We start from the raw sequence: 27,727 nt of genomic DNA, 5'->3' as shown, positions 1-27,727 counted from the left end.
TTGTGTAATGTAATTTTTAAATTCCTTTTCAGGAGTGTGGGCTGTACTGTGGTAGAAATGCTAACTGAAAAGCCTCCGTGGGCAGAATATGAAGCAATGGCTGCCATCTTTAAAATCGCCACTCAGCCAACAAACCCCAAGCTGCCCCCTCACGTCTCAGACTACACCCGAGATTTCCTCCAGCGCATCTTCACAGAGGCCAAGCTGAGGCCATCGGCGGAGGAGCTGCTGAGGCACATGTTCGTGCACTGCCACTAGCAGCCCCTCCCTGCCCCCGGCTCCCATCTGGCCCTGCACCTTCTCTCTGACGGCACTTTTCTTTTTATAAAAAAGAGAGATGGGGAGAAAAAAGACAAGAGGGAAAGTGTTTCTCTTGATTCTTGGTTAAATTTGTTTAATAATAGTAACATAAATTTTTTATATTTAATCGTTTTTTCCTTTACAAGAACTTGAAACTTTTTTTAAATTTTTTATAGTGTACTGATGTGGTTCAGACATATAAAGCACTTTAGTACATGGTCACTCTTTCTAGTACAAACAAATCATCTGGAACACCTAAAGGTTGGAGCGTCTTTCTCTGTGCTACTGGCAAATCGGTGGTGATTGAGAGACATGGAAAACAAGAAGAAAATGATATCTACTTTGTAGTTTTTAATGATAGTACTTAAAATAGATCCTCATTTGGGGGTTTGAGCCCTAAACTTGAGTCTAGGGTGGGTACTCAACTTAAAGAATATAGGTTCCTCCTTATATCTGTATTCTTTAGATCCTAACCTCTGTATACCAAGCTTCTTGCTCAGTAGGAATCATGATAGAAAATATGAATGTCTAAGAGCTATGTTTATTTGTTAATCCTAACCAGTACAATAAGCAAATACACTATAGAAGATCCATGTTACTAGGATCTATAAACCTTGTGGGATAGCTTTCTGTTTAAAAAAAAAAAAGATACTATTTTATTTTAAAACAGATATGAAAGTCAATGATCAAATCCAAATTAAAAGACAGAAGGAGGTTGCTTTAATTAATGTGTGCGCAGTAGAAGCGTCCACGTTTGCCAATCAAGAGAAATAATGAGAAGCAGAAGTATGTGTTGTTTAGTGTATTTTAAAGTGTGATCTTTACCTGAAAGAGAAAGTCCCAAAATTAAGAGAAAGGAGAAATAATCAAAATAATGTATATTATATCTTCCTATTTCTAGCTCCTGATTCCCCACAGGGTAACATTTCTTAGGAACTAAGAGTTTAACCTGGAGTTTCCATGAGAGAAACCCTTGTTCTTGGGATCACAGAATACTAGGCCACTCAGAAATAGTGCAACCGCGGCTCTCAGGGCGGGCGGGCTGCTTCCCTCCAACCTGCAAGGCCTGGAGACAGTTTTGGCTTCACAGCTTAGGAGGCTGCCAACGGCATCTAGTGAGTCGAGGCAGGGATGCTGCTAAACAGACCACAGTGTAGAGGACCGCACCTGCTCCCAACAGAACCATCCTGCTCAGCATGTCCGAGTGCCAAAGCTCAGGAGCCGGTGGTAAAGACCAGCTCCAGGTACAGGCTGCCACAGCCGTTCACAAAGCAGGCTCTTTGCAAGCAGTAGTTGCAGAGAGAAGGCGATACGGTGCACAGTGAGTGTGTTACAAGAGCAAATACCACTACGTCCAGTCGGGTAATCAGCACCAGGAGTAGCCGCCATGCCTTCCAGCTGCTCGTCGCACCCAACGCAGGACTCCCGTGCTGGAGACAGAATGGCTTTCCACACGGCTCATTAACTCTGCTGTCTGCGTATGTTCTTTCCTCAACTCAGCTTGTAGTCGTGGGAAAAGCAAAGCATATCAAAACAAGTATTAACTACTTCATAGGAAAGTTAAAGCTGCCAGGCATTTCTAGTGTGTATCCACTAAGAGCAGGGACTTTGAATGGAAGGAGACAGCTAGGAGAAGCCATGATCCCTGACGGACTGGAGCTACTGAAAAATATGAATGATATCAGTGATGTGGCCACTTGCAATATTTCCCAGTTTATTAAAGCAAGTGCGAAGTTCTTTATGTTTAAAGATCTAGAAAACAGTAGGCTTCCTGGAGGCCCTCCATGTGATGCCTTTTAGGGGATTCATAGGGGATGCAGATACTTTATTTTCTGCTAAAAAGTATGTCTTTGGGGACTTTGCTGTTTCTGAAGTTCGTTAGATTTACTGTATCAGGTCCTATCTGTCATTCCCTGTAGGAAATTTGAAGTTCTACCAGCTAGTCTGAGGAGAAGTCAAAACACAAAGATTCTCATACCCTCTAATCAACGGAAGCAGTTCACAGGAAGAATATGACTCAGTGGTCTCCCCTGGGAAGTCAGCGGCACCCCTGTGCTGTGAGCACAGTCCCGAGGACAAGGAGCTGTCCCGTTTCTCATCTTCTCATGAGGGAAGGCATCGCTTCTGCTGGAGCGAGCCAGTGTCTGGGCCGAGGGCTTTTCCTTTGTTCTGTCTTTGTGGTTCCTGCTGACCCGGTGTCTGTCGGGGTCACCGGTGGTGCAGAATCTGAGACAAATGCTCTTTAGAGAGATCTTGGGAGACTGTGACACCCAAAGCAAAATTGTTTGCTTTTTTTGGTCTCCCTTTGACTTTTAAATGCATAGAAAACAAATCACCTGAAAAGAAATCGCTACTTTAACACTGCTGCAGAAGACCTTTGTTTTATAGGGAAAATATTATTAGCTATGGGAAAGTACTGTTCTTTATGTAAAGACTTAAAAATAGACTAATAGTTTACAGAGTTATTATATAAAATGTGATGTGAATTTATTTTAAATAAGTTGTAAAGGTACCAAAACCACAAGAAAAGTTAATATATATAAAAGCTACTAGAACAAAAAAGCTTGAAGTAGGATGACATATGGAAGACCAAAAGTAAATTTTAAAAATAAATTTTTGAGATAAAACACCTTTATCAGGGGCAATTAGATATAACACTCCACCCTTTTTTTTTCTAATAATGGTATGGATCAACAAATGAAATTTGAACTTTTTAAGATGACTCGAAATGTGTTTCGTTTTTTAGATGCACAGCTCATTCTCCTGTACGGTAGTGCTTTGCTGAGGCTGGAAAGGGGTCAGACTGCTGACTTGTGCCTTGACGATGCCGCGCTCTGACTGTGGCGGACTTTGGTGCTGGAGAGGTCCCGGCAGTCTGACGTGCTTTTCAGGAAGTGTCTCTACTTGGCCCTGCAGGAATCAAAATGGCAGGCCCTCGGTTTTGGCCAATAGATTTTACATTGCAAACAAAATGCATTGAATAAAAGGGTTGAAAAATGAATGACTAATGGAAATTTAGTAATGGTTAGTAATTCTTTCAAATGCATTTAAAATTTTCTGTATGAATATCTTTAAATTTTTTCATTTTCCTCATTTACAAACATGTGTCTCACTTGAAAAAATGGCTAAAGACTGTTGCCTTAGACAGTTTTCAGAGGCATCGTCAACCTTCCATATTTATCTGAGATTGAAACGCACAGGTTGAATGAACTACAAAAAAATTAAAGCTTATTTTAGAGTAAATTGAATTGGCTTTCACTTGAGAGTCTATCTTATTCTCTAGAAACTACGTTAAAAAGGAAAATTGTTTGCTTAGAGCAGCTTTCTGCTACTTTACCTCTTACATGTGTCAGGTCTGATCTCTAGTATTTCTGAGATGGAGTTGGGAAGGATGTGTGAAGTCATTAGGAAAATCACATCTGAATAGTTTATAGGGACTCCAAATAGTTTTGGTTTTTTTTAAAATATATTTTATTGATTTTTTTACAGAGGAAGGGAGAGGGATAGAGAGCTAGAAACATCGATCAGCTGCCTCCTGCACACCCCCTACTGGGGATGTGTCCACAACCAAGGTACATGCCCCTGACCGGAATCGAACCTGGGACCTTCAGTCCGCAGGCGGACGCTCTATCCACTGAGCAACACCAGCCAGGGCTCAAAATAGTTTATAGGGGCTCAAAAGCCAAGATGTTTGCCACATGCCAACGCCTTGGCCCATGGCAGAGTTCCGAGCCAGGGGGTTCATTTGGGGTCTAGGGACCAATAGCTTGGATATAAGATCATCTGGTGTCAGTCAAGTATAGTAATCTATCAGTTTTGTGGTTTTTTTAAATAAGATGAATCTTTTTTATTTGCTTATTCAGTAACTGTGGCTTATTGTATCAGTACTGAATTAACTTCAGGCGATCACAGTATGGGAGGAAACATGGGCTCACAGTACCTAACTCTGAAAGCTCAGCAATGATGTTTTAAATCTTACGGTTTTTTGTGATGTAAGGAAATAGCAATTTGGGGTAATTATTGGCTGTTATAAACTAAAATGTCATTAACAACATGGATTAAAAGTAGCCCCAAATCAGAGGCACCTCCATTGTTCAGGCAGCCTCTCTCAGGACTCCCTCGCACAAACCCAGCCTCTGCTCAAACAGCTCCGGCAATGAAGGGCATTTATTCCATAAATAGTACTTTTTCCTTCTGTTTCTTTTAAAGAAAAAAAAAAACACCTTTCTTTTGGTCTAAGTTGTCAAAATACCTAACAAAATGTTATAGAAATTGAATTCTGTCAACAGTGTTATTTATACTAAGATCCGGGCAATTTATGAAACCTTCCTGTTTTATATTAGGTTTGCCCTTTGTTACGAATGTAATGTTCATATTTATTTGAATTTTAAGATCGGTTAAATGTTAATGAAAAGCAATTTAATTGTTAATTTTTGGTAGTGCCTTTTTCTCTCTATGCCTTAATTTTATTTTATATAAATAATTCATGTTAGCCACCAAACTGAAGGTTTTTTCCCCAAAATCAGGAGTTTCAAGAATTGATTTGGCCTGAGACTGTGTATTAGCCCTTCAATATTTCTTACTGCCTGCTTCGTCCTCCTACCCTTTCCTACCTCCTTTTTTAATGTTAGAAGACAAATATCAGCATTAATCTGCACAGACACACCACATCTCCACTGGATGTGGGCTGCTCAGATAGGAGAGAGTATTCTAATTCTAAAGACAGACGGTCAAGTGTCTTCCGGGTGGGTTACTTGATTTTCAATCAGATTGACACTGTCCCGATTCTCTGTATATCATGGTTCAGTTCTGATTATCATCGCAGAGGTAGAATGGTTGTTTTTGCCCTAAAGAGGTATTTAAATGGTTTACAAATGTGCAGGCAATGAGACTTAGGGCAATGAGCAAGAAACCCAGGGATAGCAAATTTCTAATCTAATATTGTAATGAAAACTCTAACTTACATTTCTGTGAAGTGTGTGTGTGTGTGTGTGTGTGTGGAGTGGAACAGGGATGGGAAGAGAGGAAAGGTATGAATGTTCAGTTAGATTAGTTTCTGTTCTTGGAGGAACAACTCAAATGTGTATGACCTACTGATGATGGGTGAGTAATCATCCTTGGGTAGGAATACCAGCATTCTCCACCAGTAACTAGTACAAATGATTGTTTAATAAAGGTATTTATTGTGAATTGCCAAGCTCTTGGTTGCTAAAAGTAGATTAAAATTAAATTTGTATGTGTGTATAATAGCTTATATATAACCCTTAAATAGAAAGTAATTGATTTTGCATAGTTCTTCATGAACTCTTTGGGATAGAAATTCTGCCAGACATTATCAAAACCAGCTTCCTTAGTTTATGAAACGTTCAGAAGGAAATTTTCTTACAACTCTTCCTGATTGGCTAGGGAGCGCATGCTGTGGAGCCACCGATCCTGCTTCACAGGGGTCGTCAGCTGTGCTTGACCTTGCCCATCTGAGCGGGATGCCGTAGCAGGCAAGCGAAGGGTCAGAGCCAGCAGTTCCCATGCTCGCCTCGTGCTCTTAGGAGAGTCTGGAGACTCCTCTCGGTGATAGCAAGAGCGGACGTGATGGTGATTCGTTTCAGAAGTACAGGGAGGAGTCAGCTAGAGAAAAGAATAGAATCTTACCTGTTGCCTGCACCCAGTCTTTTATGTAATTCTTCATGTTTTTCATCATTCTGCATTTTAATTGACAGTAATATATGTTTGTTAAAACAGCAAAGGCATTAAAGTATTGAGTCCTGTTATTCCCTATGCCTGTTACTCCTGATTGCATTCACAATCTGCATTATCAGAATCACTTTAAACCAAAGCTTTTATATTCCCTGCACACATTGCCAAAATGATTCCACTGTTACTTCTGCCCACCAGTTAGCTAATAGGATAGAAAGGATAAAGTAGGTACTGGTAGAGTCTGCAGCTCAGTCTACCCTTCAGGTAAAAGGAGAGGTGCTCCGTGTTTGCATTGAGGCAGCAGAATTCCCTTCAGCTCTGATGGAACTATATAGACATTGCAAATTGGAGCTTGTACTCCGGCCAATCTTACTAACATCAGCTGACCATGGACACATTGACTAGCGATGCCTGAAGTTGGAAGTGTACTTTCTTCCTAGTGTCCTCACAAACTTATGATTGACTTGAAAGACATTTCAGGAAAGCTGTGAAGACATGTAAATTATAGTCCGATGTCTGCTTTGTGCCATAGACACTTTGGAACATAAAAAAGAGTCTGCATTCCAGTGTATATGCAGCATTTGTCCACAAATAAGGATATCTGAGTCCCTTAATGACAGTTGAGAACAGTAAAGTTTGTGATTGTACTGAAAAGCACTTTTATGTTCATTTACTTTTTTTTAGAATTTAATTTTTAAAAGCATATGTAACTAGTGGTGATTTTAGCATTAGCATTACTTAGAGGGGAAAGATAAGTAACAAAATTATATCTTAAACTCTAGTAGATAATTAGATTCCAAAATGCCATATTCTAATTTTTCCAAAGACTTTTTTTTCCCACCTAGAATAAGAAGGGAGGACTAATGGAAACACTGAGATGAAAAGGCTTATGGGCAAAAGAAAGTGGGAAAGTGGGCCAAACCTTGCAATATACCCTATTCAAGCAAAAGCACCGTGTCTGAGGGTAAGAATACTTCTTTAAAAACATGATTGTTTTTAATACAATGTTCATTAGTAAAAGGTTTACATTTTTTCTATTGCTGTTGGTTTTAAAATTTGCTACTCTGCATTCAGAAATATTATAAAATCGTTAATACCAAGAATACTTTTAATGTCTGACATCTCTTACATTTCACATGGTTCTTTTTATTCAAATATCATCATAAATAAAAGTAAACTTGGATAAGTTTGAGAATAAACTTTAATTGTTACAAACTATAATTATCAATTTGTAAATTTACTTTTTGGCCTAATGTACATTTTTTTAATGTAGCCATTACATTCTTTATATTTAACCTATTAGTTTCTCTCTGTAAAAAATTTTAATCTCAGTTCAATGCTGGGCAGTTTATAATAATGTACAAATAATAATGTTTTTTTCCTACAAGGTTGACTTTTTGCACATTTTTGGAAGTTTTTAATTTGTACACTGATGTACTACTTTGACCAATAATTGTTGATGTGTGTATGAGCATCATGAATGTGTGCATTGAACTACTGTCTGAGTCTCTGTTTTAACTTCTGTCAGCATGTGGTCAGTAACTGCACTGCTGTCACAGACTTAAATGGACCTTACTGCTTTTACAACGGATGCTCATCTTGGTTCTCTTTGTTGAAGAACTCAGGAGTTCAACTCACTTTCTGATTTTATATGTATTTGAAAATCTATGACTAAGTTGAAAGTATGCTTGCAACTCCATGTATCAGGGGATGTTGTGTGTGGAAATGTCTCTGTCTGTCTGTAGGCACATTTATATATCCCAGAAATTTCTTGTTTTCATTTGTTTCTACATTTTTATGAACTTGTTTTTTATAAGGGTACTGTTTAGTTAGAATTAAATATATATAAATCTTTCTGAGAGATTATTTACTATATGAATATATTTTCAGCTGGCTGATCAAAAATATTTTTAAAATTTTGTTTTTAACCATGCAAAACATGTTTGTATTTCCGAATTAGATACAAGTTTACTTAGATATAAGTTAAAAATACTCCTGGAAGGAAGAGCATTGATTCTCTTTTGAGAATTCTCTGAAGTGCAAATTAAGAGGAAAAAAGAGATCTTAAGCAGTAGCAAAAACACACTGCCAACTAAAATGGCCTTTGAATGCTCAGAGCTATGAAAAAACGTGAGAAAATTACTCATCTTGAAAAGATGCCAAGACTTTTATGTCTCCAGACTCTCTTGGCTGGTCCTACTGTTGTTGACTGTTTCCTTCATCCTACCCTAAAGGATGTTAACAGTTAGGTTTTTTCTTACTGGGCAAGGTCAGACCTCGTTTATGATTCTCTGCAATTGACTATAAATTGGTTTAGAAATGTCCAAACATACATTGAGTGTCTCTATACTGTACTGTGTATGCTAAGTAACTGGCAGAAAAAAGAATTGGCAATTAAATTTCCAATCTGACAATGTTCTTGTACTTAAGGAAATCCTTGTTTTTAATATGCGGTACCACGTAAGGTTACTTGTGTTAGGAATACAGTCCGCTGTTGAAGTTGAATGTCACTAAGCTTATTATGTTACAAGAGCCAGTATGATTAACACCTCCCAGAAGCCAGATACAGCGTGGTATGTGCCACATTTCATGCATATTTTGACTTTGTGTTGTTCATTGAAAGTTGTGCTTGTAAAAATGTATAAAATTTCGGAGTTTTTATGTATTTGTTTTTCTTGCTGGTAAATAGCTTTTGAAAAATCTAATGTGAAAGAAACCATGTTTATATTTTGTTAGTGATCAGTGACTTTGTTTATATGAAAATTTGTATATTGTTGGCACACATTTTTTTAGATTTATCATGCATGAAGGCTGCAATAATTAGCACAATGAAAATTGCTTTTTTTTTTTTAAACATGTTAATTCATTTGAAAGATTGTGGTGCAAAGGGTTACTCTAAGTAACCTGGGTTATGGAATATAAATGAACGGCACTCTGAGTGTTAATAAAGCTAATATTTATTTCCACTGTGATGGTTTGTCCAAATCTGTTCTGGGACGCAGTGTGTTCCTCCTACTTGTCCCTCCCTGGCCTGAGCTGATCCCTTTCTAGGAGCTCAAGCACTGACCAACCTAGAAACATTGCAACTAAGTCTTTCCAGGATGTAAACCTGTAATGTCCTACCCCCATGCTCTGGCATACCTTTTTCTGGACACCTTGATTACTCTAGTCAGAAGTTAACAGTGATGAGGAACAGCATAAACACTCCCTTTGAGCCTCACAGGTCTTGGGCGTAGCTTCATGGCCAAGCAACAGTGTAGAGTCCAAGGGCTTGTTATAAGGGCTCTTCAGCGCTCAACTGAACTGCTCTTTTAAAAACATTTCTAAAAAATAGCATGAACAAAGCCTACTTAGTCAAAGTGTAAGGAATGGGCGTTCCCACATTATTGGAGATCATTTAAATTATTCTTTTTTTATATTTATTTATTAAGTTGATTGGAGTGACATTGGTCAACATAAACATATAGGCTTTAGGTGTGAGTTTGCATGTTACAAGATCTGTATATTACACCATGTGCCCACCACCCAAAGTCAAATCTTCTGTCACCAAGAGATCGTTTAAATTAATACTTTCACATAGAGGGCAACTTAGCAATGCAAGTTGAAAGGCTCAGAATCTTGTATATTTTCTAACCCAGCTATTCTGTATCTATGAATTAATTCTGTGGCAATGATTGCAACTTTTTTCTAACAATTGCTGGGTTAGAAAATATAGCTAATATATATAAAAGCCTAAGTGACCAGCTGGCCACTAGCTATGACATGCACTCACCATCAGGGGGCAGATGCTCAATGCAGGAGCAGAAACCACAGACATGGAAACATGAAACAGACTGATGAATCGAAGAGAGGAGGAGGGAGGGGAGAAGGTGGGAAGAAATTAACCAAAGATCCTATATGCATACTAGAGGCCCAGTGCATGGATTCATGCACCAGTGGGGTCCCTCAGCCTGGCCTGCGCCCTCTCGCAATCTGGGACCCCTTGGGGGATGTTGGAGAGCTCTTTTCAGCCTGATCCCCGCAGGCCTGGCTAAGGGACCCCACTAGTGCACAAATCTGTGCACCAGGCCCCCCCCCCTCTCTCTCTCTCTCTCTCTCTCTCTCTCTCTCTCTCTCTCTCTATATATATATATATATATATATATATATATATATATATGTGTGTGTGTGTGTGTGTGTGTGTAAGCAATATGCAAATTAGGGTGGGACGCCGTAACGGTCATGACCAGCTAAGGAGGAGGGGCCGGGCATGGCCCGGAGCCTGAGAGAACAACACGAGGGGAGGTGTGCCCAGGCCACCACCCCCGCCTGCCGGCCCCAGCAGGCCCTGGAGTGGGAATGGTGAGGCAGGGGGGTGCGCCCAGGCTGCCCCCGCCACCTGCCCGGGAACAGGAGCAGAGAGGCGGGGGGGGGGGGGGGGGAGGCGTGCCCAGGCCACCACCGCCGGGAGACAGCGCCCCTGCAGTCCCGCCTCTGCACGTGAGCTGCAGAGGAAACACATTTCTGACCGCTCACTGGCTAAGTTCCCAGTATGCCACTCACACTGTTCTTGGTAACTTGGGTAATAAGAATCCAAGAAGGTGATTAGGGTTTTTCCACCTCGCTCCTGGAGGAAAAAAAACGAAGGTCCACTGCTGGAGGGCTAAGAAATGTCATATCCTGCCCTAGCCAGTTTGGCTCAGTGGATAGAGCCTCGGCCTGCGGACTGCAGGTCCGGGTTCGATTCTGATCAAGGGCATGTACCTAGGTTGCAGGCTCCTCCCTGGCCAGGGCCCAGGTCAGGGCTCATGCAGGAGGCAACCAATCAAAGAATCCCTCTCACATTGATGTTTCTCTCTGTCTCTCCCTCTCTCTTCCACACTCTCTAAAAATCAATGGAAAAATATCCTCAGGTGAGGATTTAAAAAAAGAAAGAAATGTCATATCCTATGAAAGACACATCTTGAAAATGCCTGAAGTTGTCTTTTCGTGGTGAAGGGACTAGAGTCCGTGTTGATGAAAACACCTTGGCAGCCAGCAGTGGCAGCAGCAGCGGGGTGATGGGGGTGGCGTCTTCCACTGATCAGCCCACAGAGGGAGGTCAGACTGGTTTAGGCCTGCTCCCCGGACTGTGAGAGGGGGCAGGCTGGGCTGAGGGACCCCACCCACCCAGTGCACAAATTTCGTGCACCGGGCCTCTAGTCCTATATAATAAAGGGGTAGTATGCAAATTGACCCTCACACCCTCACAAGATGGCTGCCTATGACCAGGCCGGCAGGGGGGTTAGTGAGGGGCAACCAAACGACTGAACAAGCAGGCTACGTGGGGCGACCAGGCTGGCAAGGGGGTTAGTGAGGAACGACCAAACAACTGAACAAGCAGGCTGCGTGGGGCAACTAGGTTGGGAGGGGGGTTAATGAGGGATGACCAAATGACTGAACAGTAGGCTGCATGGAGCAACCAGGCCAGCGGGGTGGGGGGGGCAGTTGGGGGCGACCAGGCCAGCGGGGGGGGGGGGGGGAACCAGTTAGGGGCAACCAGGCTGGCAGAGGGGGGCAGTTAGGGGTGAGCAGGCAGGCAGGCAGGTGAGCGATTAGGAGCCACAGTCCAGGATTGTGAGAGGGATGTCTGGCTGCTGGATGTCTGTCCTGGGGATCGGGCCTAAACCAGCAGCCGGATAGCCCCAACGGGTCCCAGATTGGAGAAGGTGTAGGCTGGGCTGAGGGGACTCCCCACCCCCATGCACGAATTTCATGCACTGGGCCTGTAGTGTAGCTATAAAAGCCCCAAATTGAGGCTGTATTCAACAATGGGGGTTATTGTAACAAAATACCACAATCGGGCTGGTATCCTATAACATTAGAAATTTGTCAACTCTGGAGGCTAGAAGTTCAAAATCAAGGTGTCGGCAGGGCCATGCTTCCTGTGAAAGCACAGGGCAGTCTCCCGCTTCTTCCAGCTCTCGGTGGTCCAGGTTCTCCGTGGCTCGTGCTGGCAGCTGCATTCTCTGCCTTCTGTCTTCACATGGTGTCCCTCTCTTTCTGTCTACCCTCTGTGTGTGTGTCCCGTTTTTATAAGGACACCACAGTCATATTGGATTAGGGCGCACCCTGATGACCTAATTTTAACTTGATTACCTCTAAAAACCCTGTTTCCAAATAAGGTCACGTTCCGAGGTACCAGAGGTTAGGACATCAAAACTTCTCTTCTGGGGGAAATGCAAACCCACTGTAGTCAGTTATGTGGCCCCTAAAAATTCACATTCTATTCACATGCAAAACACATTCATCCCATCCCACCATATACCAGTCAATAATTCCAGCATCCACGCAAAGGCCAATATTCATCTGAACAACTCAAAATCATCATCTAAATCATTCAAATCAATCACTGGTTAGACTTGGTGTATGGTTCATGCTGGAGCAAAAGTCCTTTTCATCTGTGAACCTATCAAACCAGACTAAGTGCTTTCAAGTGGGACAGATGGAGGGTAGACAGTTCTACTTCAGAAGGGAGAAAGCAGAAGGAAAAGGGTTTAGGTCCCAAGCAAGTCAAACCTAACAGGGCCAACAGGCTTCATTCGATGGTAAGACTGGAGGGAAACCTCATGGGCCCCGTGCTCTGTCCTGAGGAGCCCACTGTGTGTGGCATTACTCCCTCAGGACCCAGGAGGTGCCCCGAAGGCACCCCCTCCGTGCCTGTGCCTCCCAGCCTGTGCCCACAGCCTTTGGACTGCCTTCCAGTCACTCTTCCCTTTCCTGAAAGTAGAACGTGGTTGCAGCCAAACAGCTCTATCAGTCCTTTCCTGCCCACAGAGGTCCAGGTCTGGCAGCCTTCCTTCCTTTAGTTCCTTCTGTCTAAACGGGCGGGGTTTCTGCCCCGATTGCTGACTGTGCCCGTAAGCCACAGCCTGATCTCTTTAGCAAATAGTTGTTCAGCCACACACCCTGGTGTTTTCTCCAGAGCATACTTTCTCATTATTTGTAGTATGATTAGGATGAGAATTTCCCAAATCTTCAAATTCTGGTTCCTTTTTGCTTAACAATTCCTTCTTCAACCGATCTCTTCCTTCACATTACTATTAGTAGTAAGGCTAAACCTTCAACTTGTGCTTCAAAGTTTTCAGCTAAATAACCAGTTTCATCACTTACAAGTTCTTTCCACACAACAGAACACAATTTAGTTAAGTCATCTACCACTTTAAAGCAAGGATCATTTTCCTCTAGTTTCCAATAACATTTCTCATTTCCATCTGAGCACTTAGCAGAATCACCTTTGATATCCATGTTTCTAGCAACAGTCTCTTCAAGGCAATCTAGGCTTTTCCTATCATGCATCTCAAAATTCTTCCATCCTCCACCCATTACCCAATTTCTAAGCCACTCCCACATTTTTAGGTGTTTGTTACAGCAGCACATCCCTTTCATTTAACAAAATCTGTATCAGCACTCTCCAGAGAAGCAGAACTTCTGAGTTGCATTCTAGAGGCATAATTTTTGTTTTTCTTGGGAAACTTGTCTTTACTCTTAAGGCCTTCAACTGATTGGATGCTAATTGTAAATGTTACTTATATCTTAAAAATACCTTAAGAGTAATATCACGATTGGTATTTGACAAAACAACTGAACACCAAAGCCTAGCCAAGTTGACCATATGGATTAAGCAAATAAATTGTAGGAGATCCACATAATGGAACTCTTACATTATTGATTAAAAGAGAGCAAGTTAGCCCTAGCCGGTTTGGCTCAGTGGATAGAGCATCGGCCTGCGGACTGAAAGGTCCCAGGTTCGATTCCGGTCAAGGGCATGCACCTGGGTTGTGGGCACATCCCCAGTGGGAGGTGTGCAGGAGGCAGCTGATTGGTGTTTCTCTCCCATTGATGTTTCTAACTCTCTATCCCTCTCTTCCTCTCTGTAGAAAGTCAATAAAATATATTCTTTTAAAAGAGAGAGCAAGTTACATGAGATGTATACTATGATCTCACTTTTTGTCTAAGAATAGAAAAAATATTGGAATAACATGGTAGTGTGTATCTGGGAGTAAAGTACAGGGGCCTGTGCTGTTCTCATAAGAATATGCAAAGGAGATCAAAAGAAAAACAATAACAACAACACAGAAGAAAGAATAATGGCAGGAGACTGGATCACAGGGAGGAGAGCCCAACACTGAGGGGGAGTGTAAGAACTGCGGCACCATTCTGGGTTCTCTGTCTGGGCCTTCTGGACAAGATGGCATCGCTTATAAACACACAGCAGTCGACAATGCAAGCTCTGACCCATGACTCAACCACCTAAGACAGAGTCCAATCTCAAAAGTCAGGTTCCTTTAAAAAAATTATATGTATATAAACATAGATAGAATATATGTATATAAATGTAATGTACTAGTATATTATACACATATACACATGTATTCGTTTCTATTTTTTGAGTTTTAAAATATATATATCTGCTTGAGTGCATTAAAAAAAAAGAATAGAAAAAATATTGGGTGTCACTCAAGTGGTTGGAGGAGTTATAAGTGATTATTTTTGCTTATCTGTAATTTTAAACTTGTATGACAATGTGGGTGTTTTGCTTAGTACAAAATATTTTCTTCTTTTTCTCAGCTTTATTGAGATATAATTGACATACAACATGGTGTAAGTTCAAGGTGTACAATATGTTGATTTGATACACATATACTGCAATATTACTACCATAGCATCATCCATCATACCACATAATTGCCACTTCTTTTTTTGTGGTGAGAACATTAAGATGTACACTCTTAGTAACTTTCAAGTATAATACAGCATTGTTAATTATTACAAACATCTTGTAAATTACATTCCCAGAACTCACTCATCTTTTACTAGTAAATGGAAGTTTTACACTTTCACCAACATCTTCACATTTCCCCCACCGCTTAGACCCAAGTAACCACCACTCTACTCTGTTTCTAGAAGGTCACATTCTCTTTTAGATTTCACATTTATATGATAGCATGTGGTATTTGTCTTTCTCTGCCTGACTTATTTCACTTAGCATAATGCCCTCAAAGTCCATTCATGTTGTTACAATAACAGGATTTCCCTTGGCTTGAATACTATTCCAGTGTGTGTGTGTGTGTGTGTGTGTGTGTGGTGTGTGTGTGTGTTGTTTCCACATCTTGGCTACTGTGAACAATGCTGTAATAAATATGTGAGTGCAGCTATCTCTTCAAGATTCTGTTTTCACTTCCTTTGGATATATACCCAGAGGTAGATATCCTGGGTCATATGCTAGATCTATGTTTAAGTTTTTGAGGACTCTATACTGTTTCCCATAGAGGCTGCACCAATTTACATTCCCACCAACAGTGACAAGGGTTCCCTTTTCTCCATATCCTCACCAACAATTTTGGCCTCTCATTTTTATTATGACAGCCGTTCTCACAGGTGTGAGGTAGTCTCATTGTGGTTTTGATTTGCGTTCCCTGAGGATCACTGCGGATGAGCACCTTTTCACGTGCCTGCTAGCCATTTGTATGTCTCTGGAAACATGTCTATTCAGTCCCTTGGCCCAATTTTTGGTTGGGTTATTTTTTGCATTGAGTTGTATAAGTTTTAGTATATTTTGGATACTAGCCCCTTATCAGATGTGTGGTTTGCAGATATTTTCTCAATTTTGAGGTTGTCTTTTCATTTTGTTGATCTTTTGCTGTTGTGCAGAACCTCTTAATTTTCATGTAGTCCCACTTATTTTTGCCTTCATTACTTTTGTTGTCATATCCAAAAAATGTTGCTAAGATCAATGTCAAGAATTCCTTTCCCTATATTTTCTTTTAGGAGTTATATGTTTCCAGGTCTTATGTTTTAGTCTCTAATCCATTCTGAGTTAACCTTGTGAGTGGTGTAAGATAGGCAACCCATTTCAGTCTTCTGCACGTGGTTATCCAGTGTTCCTAACACATTCATTGAAGAGACTGTCTTTTACCCATTGAGTATTGTTCACGAAATATTTTCTTAATTATGAAAATGTTATATTACTCATTCTTCCTCATCATCTCCTTCAGTAAAATAGAAGATTTGTTAGGAAGAGCTTTTAAAAGGACATGTTTGACCCAGCCCTGTGGCTCAGTTGGTGGTAGCATCATCCCGTACACCAAAAGGCTGTGGGTTCGATTCCTGGTCAGGGCACATGCCAAAGTTTCAGGTTCCAGGTCGAGACATGTATGGGAGGCAACCAATCAATGTTTCTCATGTCAATATCTCTCTCTCTCTCTCTCTCTCTCTCTCTCTCTCTCTCTCTCTCTCTCCCTTCCTCTCTTTCCAAAAATCAATAAAAACATATCCTCAGATGAGGATTTAAAAAATAGTTTTAAAAAGGACATATGTTTAACATTTCTATTTCTCAGAATTTGCTTTTAAGAAAACCACCCAAAATGCAGCTAAAGATTTATATCCAGGGATATCCATCACAGAGCTACTTATAATGAGATACACTGGAACCATCCCAATACCTGACGTCATGGCATGGGTAAGTAAAGTACGATATTGCCTACAGTGAAAAGTAGTCCTTGGGCATTCTTTTTAATGAAAGGTGAACAAAGCTTATGTCAGGAGAACATAAAATGATATATGTCCAAGTAATATCTTCATGGTGTAAAAGCACCTACAGGCAACATATATACATACATCCTGGACGAAAAGAAACCAAAATGCAAACTGTGGACAGCTAGAGGTGCTGTGCGCGATTTAAGTAGCCTTCACTGTGCTTTCCTTTGTTTTCCAAGATTTTGCATGACATGTATTCCTTTAAGTGGAGAAAATAGTAAAATGCAAAAGCCAGTTTTAAAGGCTTGGCTCCTCCACTTCTTGAACAAGTGAAATGTATGTGAAGCAGGGACCAACTCACCCATTCATTGAAGACATCTTCCTGAGACTGATCTCCGTGTGCACGTCCTGGGGCTGAACCTCAGTCTTCAGTTCACTCAGCTAATCACAACAGTTCCTCCACCGTGAACTACAACGAATTGGAAGCAGGACTCCCAGGACCCTGCTTTTCCTTTCTCACGGACTGTTCCCCAGCTGGGGGTGCCCAGTCCTCCCTCATCTGCCAGCCTCTTCACCGATGTGTTCTCAGACCTTTCCTCCACACACAGGCATCCCCCAGGCAACCTTGATTAGTTCAACAGCTTCAGCACCAGACATGTTGACAGTTCCCAAGATTATATTTCTAGGTCCCAGAACTTTGGACTGATGTGCAACTGCTTTCTTGACATAGCATTTAATTGTCTAATAGGCCACTTCTATGGACTGGATTGCACCCTTCCCACAATTCATTGCTTAAAGCCCTAAACCCCAATGGGACTGTATTTGGAAATAGAGGCTGTGAGGAGGTGATAAAGGTAAATTAGGTAATAAGGGTGGGGCCCTAATCCAACAAAGCTGATGAGCCTATGTACGGAGTAAGGGACACCAGAGAGCTGGTCCTTCCCAACCCCCATGTGAGGGTACAGCAAGAAGGTCAGAGGCGTCATCTGTAAGCCAGGAAGAGAGCAAGACCCTGAGCATATATTTCAGTCTCCAGAACTTTGAGAAAACATATATTTTTTAAAAATATTTTTTTTATTGATTTTTTACAGAGAGGGAGGGAGATAGTTAGAAACATCCATCAGCTGCCTCCTGCACACCCCCTACTGGGGATGTGCCCGCAACCAAGGTACATGCTCTTGACCGGAATCGAACCTGGGACCCTTCAGTCTGCAGGCCAACGCTCTATCCACTGAGCCAAACCGGTTAGGGTGAGAAAATAAATTTTTGTTGTTTAACTCATACAGTCTGCTGAATTTTGTTGTTACACTGGAGGAGACTAATACAAACTACTCACATTCAATACAGTATGTCTAAAACTACCCTTCAAATTTGAACTTTCCTAAGAACATCATTTATGCAGTTTCTCAGGCCCAAAGTCTTAGACTTATCCTTCACTCCTCCAGCTCTATCTTCAAAATATATTCAGAAGTGAACCACTATTTGGGACCTTCACCCCTACCAACCACACTGGAAAAGCCAGCAATTTCTTTTATTTATTTTTTAATCTTTTTTCACAGTTTATTTATTATTTTTTATTGCTTTCAGAGAGGGAGAGATAGAAACATCAACGATGAGAGAGAATCATTGACTGGCTGCTTCCTGCACACCTCACACTGGGGGATCAAGCCCGCAACCCAGGCATGTGCCCTTGGCTGGAATCAAACCCAGGACCCTTTAATCCACTGAGCCAAACCAGCTAGGGCAGCAATTTCTTTTAAAATCAACTTTTTAAAAATTTCCGTTACAGTTGACATTCAATATTACACTAGTTTCAGCCAAAACCGGTTTGGCTCAGTGGATAGAGCGTTGGCCTTCGGACTCAAGGGTCCCAGGTTCGATTCCAGTCAAGGGCACATACCTTGGTTGTGGGCACATCCCCAGTAGGGGGTGTGCAGGAGGCAGCTGATCGATGTTTCTCTCTCATCGATGTTTCTGTCTATCCCTCTCCCTTCCTCTCTGGAAAAAATCAATAAAATATATTAAAAAATATATATTACACTAATTTCAGGTGTACAACATAGTGGTTAGACACATAAACTATGAAGTGATCCCCCCAATAAGTCTAGCACCCACCTGACACCATATTTATTACAATATTATTGACTATATTCCCTAAGCTGTACTTTTACATCACAGGACTATTTGTAACTGCCAATATGTACTTCTTAATCCCTTCACTTTTTTCACCCAGTCCCCCAAGCCCCTCCCATCTGGCAACCATCAATTTCTTCTCTGTGTCTATGAATATCTTTCTGTTTTATTTTGTCTTTTAGATTCCACATATAAGTAAAATCATATATTTGTTTTTCTCTCTCTGCCTTTATTTCACTCAGCATCATATCCTTAGGTCCATAATATTGTCACAAATGGTAAACTGTCATGATTTTTATGGCTGAGTGATATTTCATTGTGTATATGCACCATATCTTTATCCTTTGGTCTTTTGACTAGAGCACTTAATACATTTACAATAATACAATAATTGGAAGTAATTATTGACAGGTATATAGTTATTGCCATTACATTGTTTTCGTAGTTTTTCTCTGTTCCTTTATTTTCTTGTTCTGTCTTGTATGTTGACTTTCTGAAATTTTGTGTTTGGATTCCTTTCTCTTTATTTTTTGTATATCTCTGATTTGTGGTTACCATATGCTTCATATATACCAAACTATGTTTATAGCAGTCTATTTTAAGTTGATGATGGTTTAAGTTCAAACACATTCTAAAATCACTATCATTTTTACTCACTCTCCGCATTTGTTTTTGTCATTATTATTTTTTAAAAATATATCATTATTGATTTCAGAGAGGAAGGGAGAGGGAGAGATAGAAACATCAATGATGAGAATCATTGATTGGCTGCCTCCTGCACATCCCCTACAGGGGATCAAGCCTGCAACCCAGGCATGTGCCCTTGACTGAAATCGAACCTGGGACCCTTCAGTCTGCAGGCTGATGCTCTATCCATTGAGCCAAACCAGCTAGGGCTTGTCATTATTTTTTACTTCTTTTGTGTATGTGTGTACTCCTTAATTTACTGTTGTAATTACACATGATCTTCCGACTTTTGCCTTTAAGCTTTGTACTAGCTTTAGTGTTGGTTGATCCATTGCTTTTATTGTTTGCCTTTGCCTGTGCGAATTTTTTTTTTGGAGATATTTTCTTATTCATATTTTTTATTCCTTTCTTTCCCCCCCCCCCCATTACTGTTAAGTCCCTTTAACATCTTATAATGCTGGGTTACTGTGATGGACTTTAGATTTTCTTGTCTGGGAAGCTCTTTATTTCTCCTGTGACTCTGAATTTTTTTTTATAGCCTTTGTGAATAGAGTCATCTTGGTTGTAGGTCCTTTGAATTGTGAACAAAAAAAAGGTGTGTGTATGTGGGCATTTTCCATGGAAAGTAATCTCTCAGGGTGATCTGATCACAAATTCCTATCTGGGCAGGTCATGGTGGGCAGTCAAACCCCAGGCACATAGCTTTGTAGTAAAAGGCTTATCTTTGCCTTATGCAAGCCCTGCTCATTGTTTCTGTGCATCCAGGTTAAGCTTTGAAATAAACTGAAACCACTCTCAAGAGAGCACATCATCTTGTTAACTGTCTTGTTACCCAATTTCCACCCTGCTTTCTCTCACCTTCATGTTATCTTCCTTAGTTCCCTCCTTAATTTCAAATCTTTAAAAGGTGCTGCAAAACTGTTATTCTTTGAAGCACTTGAGATCCTGCTCCCCAACGTATGTCATCAGTTTGGCTCAAATATAAAAATTCTCTACATGTTTGGACATTTCTTACATTGATAGAGTATTTCATGCCAACCCCTCTGGCCTGCCGTTTCTGTTGAGAAATCAGCTGATAGTCTTATGGGAGTCCCCCTGTAAGCTGCTTTTCTCTTGCTGTTTTTAAGATTCTCTCTTTGTCTCTGTCCTGTGCCATTTTAATTATTATGTTTTGCTGTGGGCCTCTTTGGGTTCATAAGCCAGCCATTTCTCAACTCGAGTGCTGCAAAAAGAGGCATTTCAAAGGTGTGTGAACCTAGATGCACAAGAACAATGGACAGGACCCACTTAAGGTAAACACTGACCTTTGCTAAGAGTGCTAAAGGCCCAGAACATCACTGCCCACCCTGACTGCCCAGTTAGGGATTTGTAACCAGATCACCCTGTGCGGTTCCTCTTCCTAACTGCATTTGTCAGATTTATTATAGAGCCCATTTTGGTCCAGACTCTGAACTGGCACACCTGCTGTGGACCTTGAGAAAGCAGGTACCTACTAAACAGGGCTCAAATGAAAAAACCACCACCACAGAGCCTAGCAGCCCTTTCCACAGGGCCTCCCACTGCAAACCGCACTTCAGGGAGAAGCCTGCACAGAACTGCCTCTGCGCTGAACTGCCTGCCTGCTCAAGGCTCCTGCCAGCTGAGCAGCCTTACAAAGGACTGGGATCCCATTTCAACCAACACACAGTGCCCATCCAACCAGAGCAGTGCAGTCTGCACCAAACTGGGAGGATTTATTTGATGAGGATGGACTAACCAGGGGCCAGGAAGGAAGACTTCTGTTTATACGTCAGCTCCCCTGGCTCAGGGAGCGCGCCTTCCCTGTGCACAGAAGACTGAAGACGGGGGTTTCCGCTCCAGACCAGCCTGGGGAGGGCAGAGCCAGCGCAGGGCAGGGCAGGGCAGGGCAGGGCAGAGCCAGGGCAGGGCAGGGCAGAGCCAGCGCAGGGCAGGGCAGGGCAGGGCAGGGCAGAGCCAGGGCAGGGCAGGGCAGAGCCAGCGCAGGGCAGGGCAGGGCAGGGCAGGACAGGGAAGTGTAGGGCAGGGAAGTGTAGGGCAGGGCAGGGCAGTGTAGGGCAGGGCAGGGCAGAGCCAGCGCAGGGCAGGGCAGTGCAGGGCAGAGCGTCTAGCTGGAGCCCCACAGCCTGCTGGGTCACAATGGAGCAGTTTTGCACTGAATATTGTTTCCTTCTCAGGGCATCCCAAGTTGGGGATTCCTACTGACATCGGACTGGCCCCGACGACATCTGTTGGACTGTTGCCCTCCCTTCCTCCAGCTCTGGGCCCCAATACCAGCCCCGGGGCGAGGGGTTCGCACTCTGGGCCCCGCTCCTAGCACCTGCGCGCGCCCGCGGCCTCCGTGGCTCTCGGGGGCGGGCGGCCGGGTCCTGGCGTCGCTCGCCGTCCGGAGCGCGGCCGAAGCCGCCGAGACCCTACCAGGCGCCCGAGGTGCTCCCGCGGCGGCGAAGGACGGGAGGAAACGCGCTCGGGTCACAGCTCTCTGCGGCCGGCCAAGGTCCGGAGGCGGGACTTCCTGTGTCGGCACCGAGAATTTCCGGGTAGACCGGAAGTGTCCCGGGAGCAGCCCCCGGAGGCCGCGCGTTCCCTGTGCGCGCCATGGGCAAGCGGGACCGGGCGGAGCGCGGTGAGCTTCCCCGCTTGGGCGCCTGGGGTGGGGCAGGGGCGCCGGAGTCTGGCCGGGCCCGCGGGGCAGTGCGGGGGCGGGGCAGGGGCGCCCGCGGGGCAGTGCGGGGGCGGGGCCGGGGCGCCGGAGTCTGGCCGGGCGGGGCTCCTGAGGCGGCGGCCCGGACCTCGGCGGCCGGCTCACTGCGTGTGGTCCCGCAGACAAGAAGAAGGCCAAGAGGCGGCACTACGAGGACGAGGAGGAAGATGAAGACGACGCCCCTGGAAACGACCCGCAGGAGGCGGTGCCCTCGGCTGCGGGGAAGCAGGTGGAGGAGGCCAGCACGAAGCTGGACGAGTACGGAGCCAAGGACTACCGGCCGCAGATGCCGCTGAAGGACGACCACCCCTCCCGGCCCCTCTGGGTGGTGAGCGCGCCCTCCGGGGCAGGCAGCAGCGGGCCGCACCGGTGCTGGCCCGGGGGGAGGGGCGGTGGGCTTCCTTCGTCTCTAATCCCTCCTTTCACTCTTTCTCGCCAGCTCTGCCGCAGATTTGGGAATACTTTTATCTACCGAATAAATGACATTTATGTAACAGTTTAATTCCCAACTTTAAAAAATGAATTGAAGACATATTTGCTAGGCAGTTTTTTTGCTCAACTTGGAGCAATTAATGTTCTACGTTCATTTGAAATCTAGCCAAACGGTAACTTGAAGATAGCTAGTGAGGTGAATTTTCATGTGAAGAGTAGTGGGAAGCAGCTACTGATTTTACAAACTTTATTCTATTTTCTCTGCACTGCTGTATCTGATCAAACTGGCCAACAGTTGGCCGAATGAATAGGCACAAAAATATCCCTGGTGTTGGGTAGGTTAACCAGTTAACTGCCACGTGTCCAAAACAGAAACTATCCCCACACGCCACAATATTTTGAATTTAATTTTAAAAATCAATTTGCAATGAATATTATAAAAAGAAATATATTACAATTCGGGTGGTCTTGAATATTTTCAGTTGAAAATTCTTACAAAAATGCTCTTAAAGCATCTATAGACGCTTATGGCGTAAAAAGGGTTAAAGACCACTTTTGGGGCAGCGTGTCTTTTATAGGTATCTAGAGGCCTAATGCAGGAAATTTGTGCAAGAGTACACCTTCCTTCCCCCGCCTGTGGGCACCCTTCCCCTGCTTCTGGCACCAGCTTCCCTCTGGCACCTGGGACCAGGGCTTCCCTCCCAAACCTGGCTTTGTGGAAGGACATCCGGTCTAATTAGCATATTATGCTTTTATTTTTATAGAGAGATGATACGGAAAAGAACCTAATAGTCTGAAACTCACTAGTTTCTTCGTGTCCGTTTGGTGTTTCTCAGGCTCCTGATGGCCACATTTTCTTAGAAGCCTTCTCTCCAGTGTACAAATATGCCCAAGACTTCCTGGTGGCTATTGCAGAGCCAGTGTGCCGGCCAGCCCATGTGCATGAGTACAAACTGACCGCTTACTCCCTGTATGCGGCCGTCAGCGTGGGGCTGCAGACCAGTGACATCACTGAGTACCTCAGGAAGCTCAGCAAGACGGGAGTCCCCGATGGAATTGTTCAGTTTATTAAGGCAAGTGGGGGCAAAGGCGGCACTTCTGCTCTCCGTTGCTATAGTAATAATGGGGACAAGTGCGACACATGGTTAGCTGTGGAGTCAAGAAAGTGCCTGTCAGCCCTGGCCGGGGGCTCACTCGGTGGGAGCATTGTCCTGCACACCAGAAAAGTTTTAGGTTTGATTCCCGTTCAGGGCACATACCTAGGCTGCGGGTTTGATCTCAGGTCAGGATGTCTGTCTCTCTCACATGTTTCTCTCTCGCTCTCTCTCTCCCCCCCCTCCCCTTCTCCCTCTCTTCCTCTCTCCTTCTCCCTCTCTCCCTCTCTCCCTCTTACAGTCTCTCCCCCTCCGCCCCTCTTTCCCTCTGTCAAGTCAATAAAAACATATCCTCGAGTAAGGATTAAAAAAAGAGAATGCCATTCAGAACTAGTGTGGGGAGCAAAATAACGGATTATTCCAGCTGCTACTCCTGTGGATCCAGCACTGTGTCCCTGCTGAGGCCACACTTCCCAGGAGCTGCCCTTAGCCAGTGGGCTCACACTGGCCAGGGTTATTTAGGAATGCAGCCCAAAGTTGTTGGTGTTACGTACTGAATTGTGTACTCTCCACAATTAATATCTTGGGCCCCTAACCACTAATGAGTTGTATTTGGAGTAAGGAAGTAAGAGTGGGCCCTGATCCAAAAGGATTAGTGTCCTTACAAGAAGAGACAGCAGAAGGCCTGTGCGCTCTTTCTCTCTGCATGTACATGGGAGTACACAGCAAGGAAGTAGCCTCTGTGAGCCAGGCGGGAACGGGGTCACTGGCACCTTCATTGTGGACTTCCAGAAATAAGTTTCTGTTGTTAAACCACCCAGTCTTTGTTGTTCTATATAATAGCCAAGTAGACTAATACAGATGGTAAACTCCATCTAAGGTTGAGTTGAGTATCTGCACCAGAAAACAGTCAACAATTTTCATTAGGGAAAGTCAAAAAGGACTTCAAATGTTGAAGTGGGCAGGGTTCCACGTGAGCATGCTTGGGTTTGTTCTGCGCGATACGCGAATGCCGTTCAGAAGAGATGGACAATGGCTTTCCTTGCCCTCTGCTGACCTAAAGGAAGTTGGTTTCAGACCCCAAGTCTGAGTGGCAGAAGGTGAGTGCCTCCGGCCTCCGGGGGACAGAATGCCTCTACCCTCAGAAGCTGGCAGGCCCTGGGAGAGCTCTTCCCTGGTGTATGTAAGGCTGCCCCAGGAGAAGGGACTGCACCTTGCTGGAATGAGCCCCTATCAGCACCCTGCTGTCCTCAGTCCTTGCTGGGAGCAGCCTGCAGGAATGTGGGTGCAGTGGTGGGTCCTCTCAGAAGGACAGCAGCCCTGAGTCTGAGGGGTGGCTTTTCGTGGACAACACACCGCCTCTGCTGCATACCACCCTGAAGACTGCTGGGACTGGGAAGGTTGTGCATTGTAGTCTCTGTCATAGAGAAGCTTGCAAGCTGTTGGGGAAATAGGGAATCTGGGGAGGAGTCGAGGAGGCTTTGCATTTAATTTACACAGCAAACAGTTACTGAGCACACTCACTGGCTAGCTGTGTGCTGGGAGCTGGAGGAATGTTGGTGTAGCAGGATGGACCTGTGGGTTAGGATGGGGCCTATGGGAGTGAAGAAGAAAGGGAATATAAAGATTTTAAGCTGTGTCTAATTAATTAAGAGATGTGCATCAAAACTAACCAGTCAAGAGGAAGGTTTTGCTCTAAAAAAGAAGAGGCTGATAGAAAAAGCTCAATCTAGGCAGTTCTGACCCTATTAGGATTGCATGTTGAGTTTCCCACACTAACTTGAACTCTCCACTTGGGTCATGGTGGTAGGACCTGGGAATGAGTGCGTTCTGAGTGAGCTACAGGCTGCTAATTTTGCCTTTTGATTTGTCACTTGCAGTTGTGTACTGTCAGTTATGGAAAAGTCAAGTTGGTCCTGAAGCACAACAGGTAAGGGATGCCATAACAGGCTCGTCGAAGGCACTTTCACTGGCCACCATGTTCCCCCAAGCAGTGGAGGGGAGGCTCAGATCCCGGCTTATTTGTCTTTAAAGTATGGCTTTGCCCACATCCCTCATAGGTTATATCATAGCCAATGGTTCATAGCTCACACTTGGCGAAGGGTCTTGGGAGAGGCCTGAGGCCAGTGTTTTTAGACCATGTAATTGAGCAGCGGAACCTTCTGAAAATGGTGGCTGGTCAGTAGGCACATCCTTTCTCTTGTAGGTACTTTGTTGAAAGCTCCCACCCTGATGTTATCCAGCATCTTCTTCAGGATCCAGTGATTCGGGAGTGCCGCCTGAGGAGCTCCGAGGGGGAGGCCACTGAGCTCATCACAGAGACTTTCACAAGCAGATCTGCTGTGCGTGAGCTTTTGGGTCCCTCTGGGGTGGGGGCATTTAGTACTGCAGCTCCCTCAGATGCTTCTAGTTCAGTCTTTGCAGCCTAGTGACCCTGCAGTTTTCTTGCAACTATAGGACTTGCTTGGTAACAGTGGAGTTAAACGTTGCATGCTCATATAGACCCTGTCTTTCTCGGACAGATCGCAAAGACTGCTGAAGGCAGTGGTGGGCCCTCCACTTCCCGGGAGACAGATCCACAGGGTAAATCTGACATCCCCACGGACCTCTTTGACTTTTATGAGCAAATGGACAAGGATGAGGAGGAGGAAGAAGAGACACAGACAGTATCTTTTGAAGTCAAGCAGGTTAGTGAAGAGGTCCCCTCCTTGTTCCTTCTCTAGTTTAAAAAATTTGGCTCTCCAAAGAAATTTCAGTCGTACTGTTGATATTTGGCTCTGTTGACTAATGAGTTTGCCGACCACTGCCTTAGAATATGTGCTGCTCATGAGCAGGCTTTGGAGTTAAGACTATAAACGCGTTGTGCTTCCTCCACAGGAGATGATTGAGGAACTTCAGAAACGTTGCATCCACCTTGAGTACCCTCTGTTGGCAGAATATGACTTTCGGAACGATTCTGTTAACCCTGATATCAACATTGACCTGAAACCCACCGCTGTCCTTAGGCCTTACCAGGAGAAGAGCCTGCGGAAGATGTTTGGGAATGGGCGTGCGCGGTCAGGGGTCATTGTGCTTCCTTGCGGTAAGTCAGACTCAGTGAAGGAGATGTCCAGGCTCCCTCCCCTCTCCCTGTACCCTTCTCTAAATCATCCCTGGCCAGGAGCAGCCCCGCTCAGATGACTCCCTGATTCAAGACTCGACAAGTATGTGAGTGCTGCTGTGCGCGGGCCCTGACCTTCACACTGGGGGGCTCCTGATCGTAGGCTGAGTCTCGTGAGGTGCAGGCAGATGCAGGACAAATCGCCTGAGCACTGGTGACGTGTTGGGCAGCGAGGAAAAGCTGAGCATTGTGAGGGGTGAGATGGTGATGCTGGGAGTGTGTTACTTTACAGGCTGGGGTTGGGTTCTTGCTCTCTGCAGCGAGTCTGGGAGGTCTGTCTGGGGGGCTCCCCAGCACAGAAACGGGGCTTGTTCCTGGAGAGCTTGTTACAGTGTGCATATCCTGAAAGGCAGCGGCAGCCCCTGGGCTCCTGTCAGACGGTGCTTGTCCTGAGTCCTGCCAGCTCCTGGCCTGCCTTCGTGGCCAGCAGTTGCAACAGACTCACCCAGTGGCCCTGTCCCTGACTTAAGGAGGCAGATGCTCAGGGGAGGGTGGCCCTGTCCCTGACTTAAGGAGGCAGATGCTCAGGGGAGGGTGGCCCTGTCCCAGACTTAAGGAGGCAGATGCTCAGGGGAGGGTGGCCCTGTCCCAGACTTAAGGAGGCAGATGCTCAGGGGAGGGTGGCCCTGTCCCAGACTTAAGGAGGCAGATGCTCAGGGGAGGGTGGCCCTGTCCCTGACTTAAGGAGGCAGATGCTCAGGGGAGGGTGGCCCTGTCCCTGACTTAAGGAGGCAGATGCTCAGGGGAGGGTGGCCCTGTCCCTGATTTAAGGAGGCAGATGCTCAGGGGAGGGACCTGTGCCCTCAGGTGGTGGTTCTGTTAACGCTCCATGAGCTATTTTGATGCACATTCCTGGTAAAGGAAGAATTGCTGTTTAGAGGAATAGCTTGATTTTTATCTTAATCTTCGAATGGTGAGTGGGAGTAAACGTGGAGGCTCCTGGAGGCTCCTGCAGGCTCTCCGTCTTCCCCAGCAGTGCCCACACCTGCACCTCTGATGGCTCAGCCA

At 44.4% G+C, this 27,727-nt stretch overlaps 2 protein-coding genes and 1 long non-coding RNA gene across 5 annotated transcripts in view; 2 read left to right on the top strand and 1 right to left on the bottom strand.

Annotated features, from left to right (window-relative positions):
* MAP3K2 (mitogen-activated protein kinase kinase kinase 2) overlaps positions 1 to 5,490 on the top strand; it is a 105,436-nt gene extending 99,946 nt beyond the window's left edge. For both annotated transcript variants that reach the window (XM_079781783.1, XM_079781784.1), the window contains one exon: positions 33 to 5,490. In XM_079781783.1, coding sequence (XP_079637909.1) covers positions 33 to 258 — 226 coding nt within the window. In that variant the 3' untranslated portion in view covers positions 259 to 5,490. The remainder of the gene's footprint in view (positions 1 to 32) is intronic.
* Positions 5,464 to 21,787, bottom strand: LOC307105874. Of its 2 annotated transcripts, none has more exons than XR_013814065.1 (3): positions 21,650 to 21,787; positions 9,136 to 9,317; positions 5,464 to 5,925 (listed from the first exon to the last, which is right to left on the bottom strand). It is a non-coding gene; the product is annotated as an uncharacterized lncRNA (long non-coding RNA). The 2 variants fall into 2 exon arrangements; XR_013814066.1 differs by lacking the exon at positions 21,650 to 21,787 and adding an exon at positions 16,853 to 17,568.
* Positions 21,788 to 21,837: 50 nt separating this feature from the next.
* ERCC3 (ERCC excision repair 3, TFIIH core complex helicase subunit) overlaps positions 21,838 to 27,727 on the top strand; it is a 41,500-nt gene continuing 35,610 nt past the window's right edge. The window contains exons 1-7 of the mRNA XM_079781782.1: positions 21,838 to 21,955; positions 22,156 to 22,361; positions 23,302 to 23,538; positions 25,440 to 25,489; positions 25,766 to 25,901; positions 26,082 to 26,246; positions 26,437 to 26,641. Coding sequence (XP_079637908.1) covers positions 21,928 to 21,955; positions 22,156 to 22,361; positions 23,302 to 23,538; positions 25,440 to 25,489; positions 25,766 to 25,901; positions 26,082 to 26,246; positions 26,437 to 26,641 — 1,027 coding nt within the window. The 5' untranslated portion in view covers positions 21,838 to 21,927. The remainder of the gene's footprint in view (positions 21,956 to 22,155; positions 22,362 to 23,301; positions 23,539 to 25,439; positions 25,490 to 25,765; positions 25,902 to 26,081; positions 26,247 to 26,436; positions 26,642 to 27,727) is intronic.

Source organism: Cnephaeus nilssonii (assembly GCF_951640355.1).
Source record: "Cnephaeus nilssonii genome assembly, chromosome: 10".
NCBI lineage: Eukaryota > Metazoa > Chordata > Mammalia > Chiroptera > Vespertilionidae > Cnephaeus > Cnephaeus nilssonii.
The sequence above is the reverse complement of the archived record's forward strand: the minus strand, read 5'-3'. Positions and strand labels throughout refer to the sequence as shown.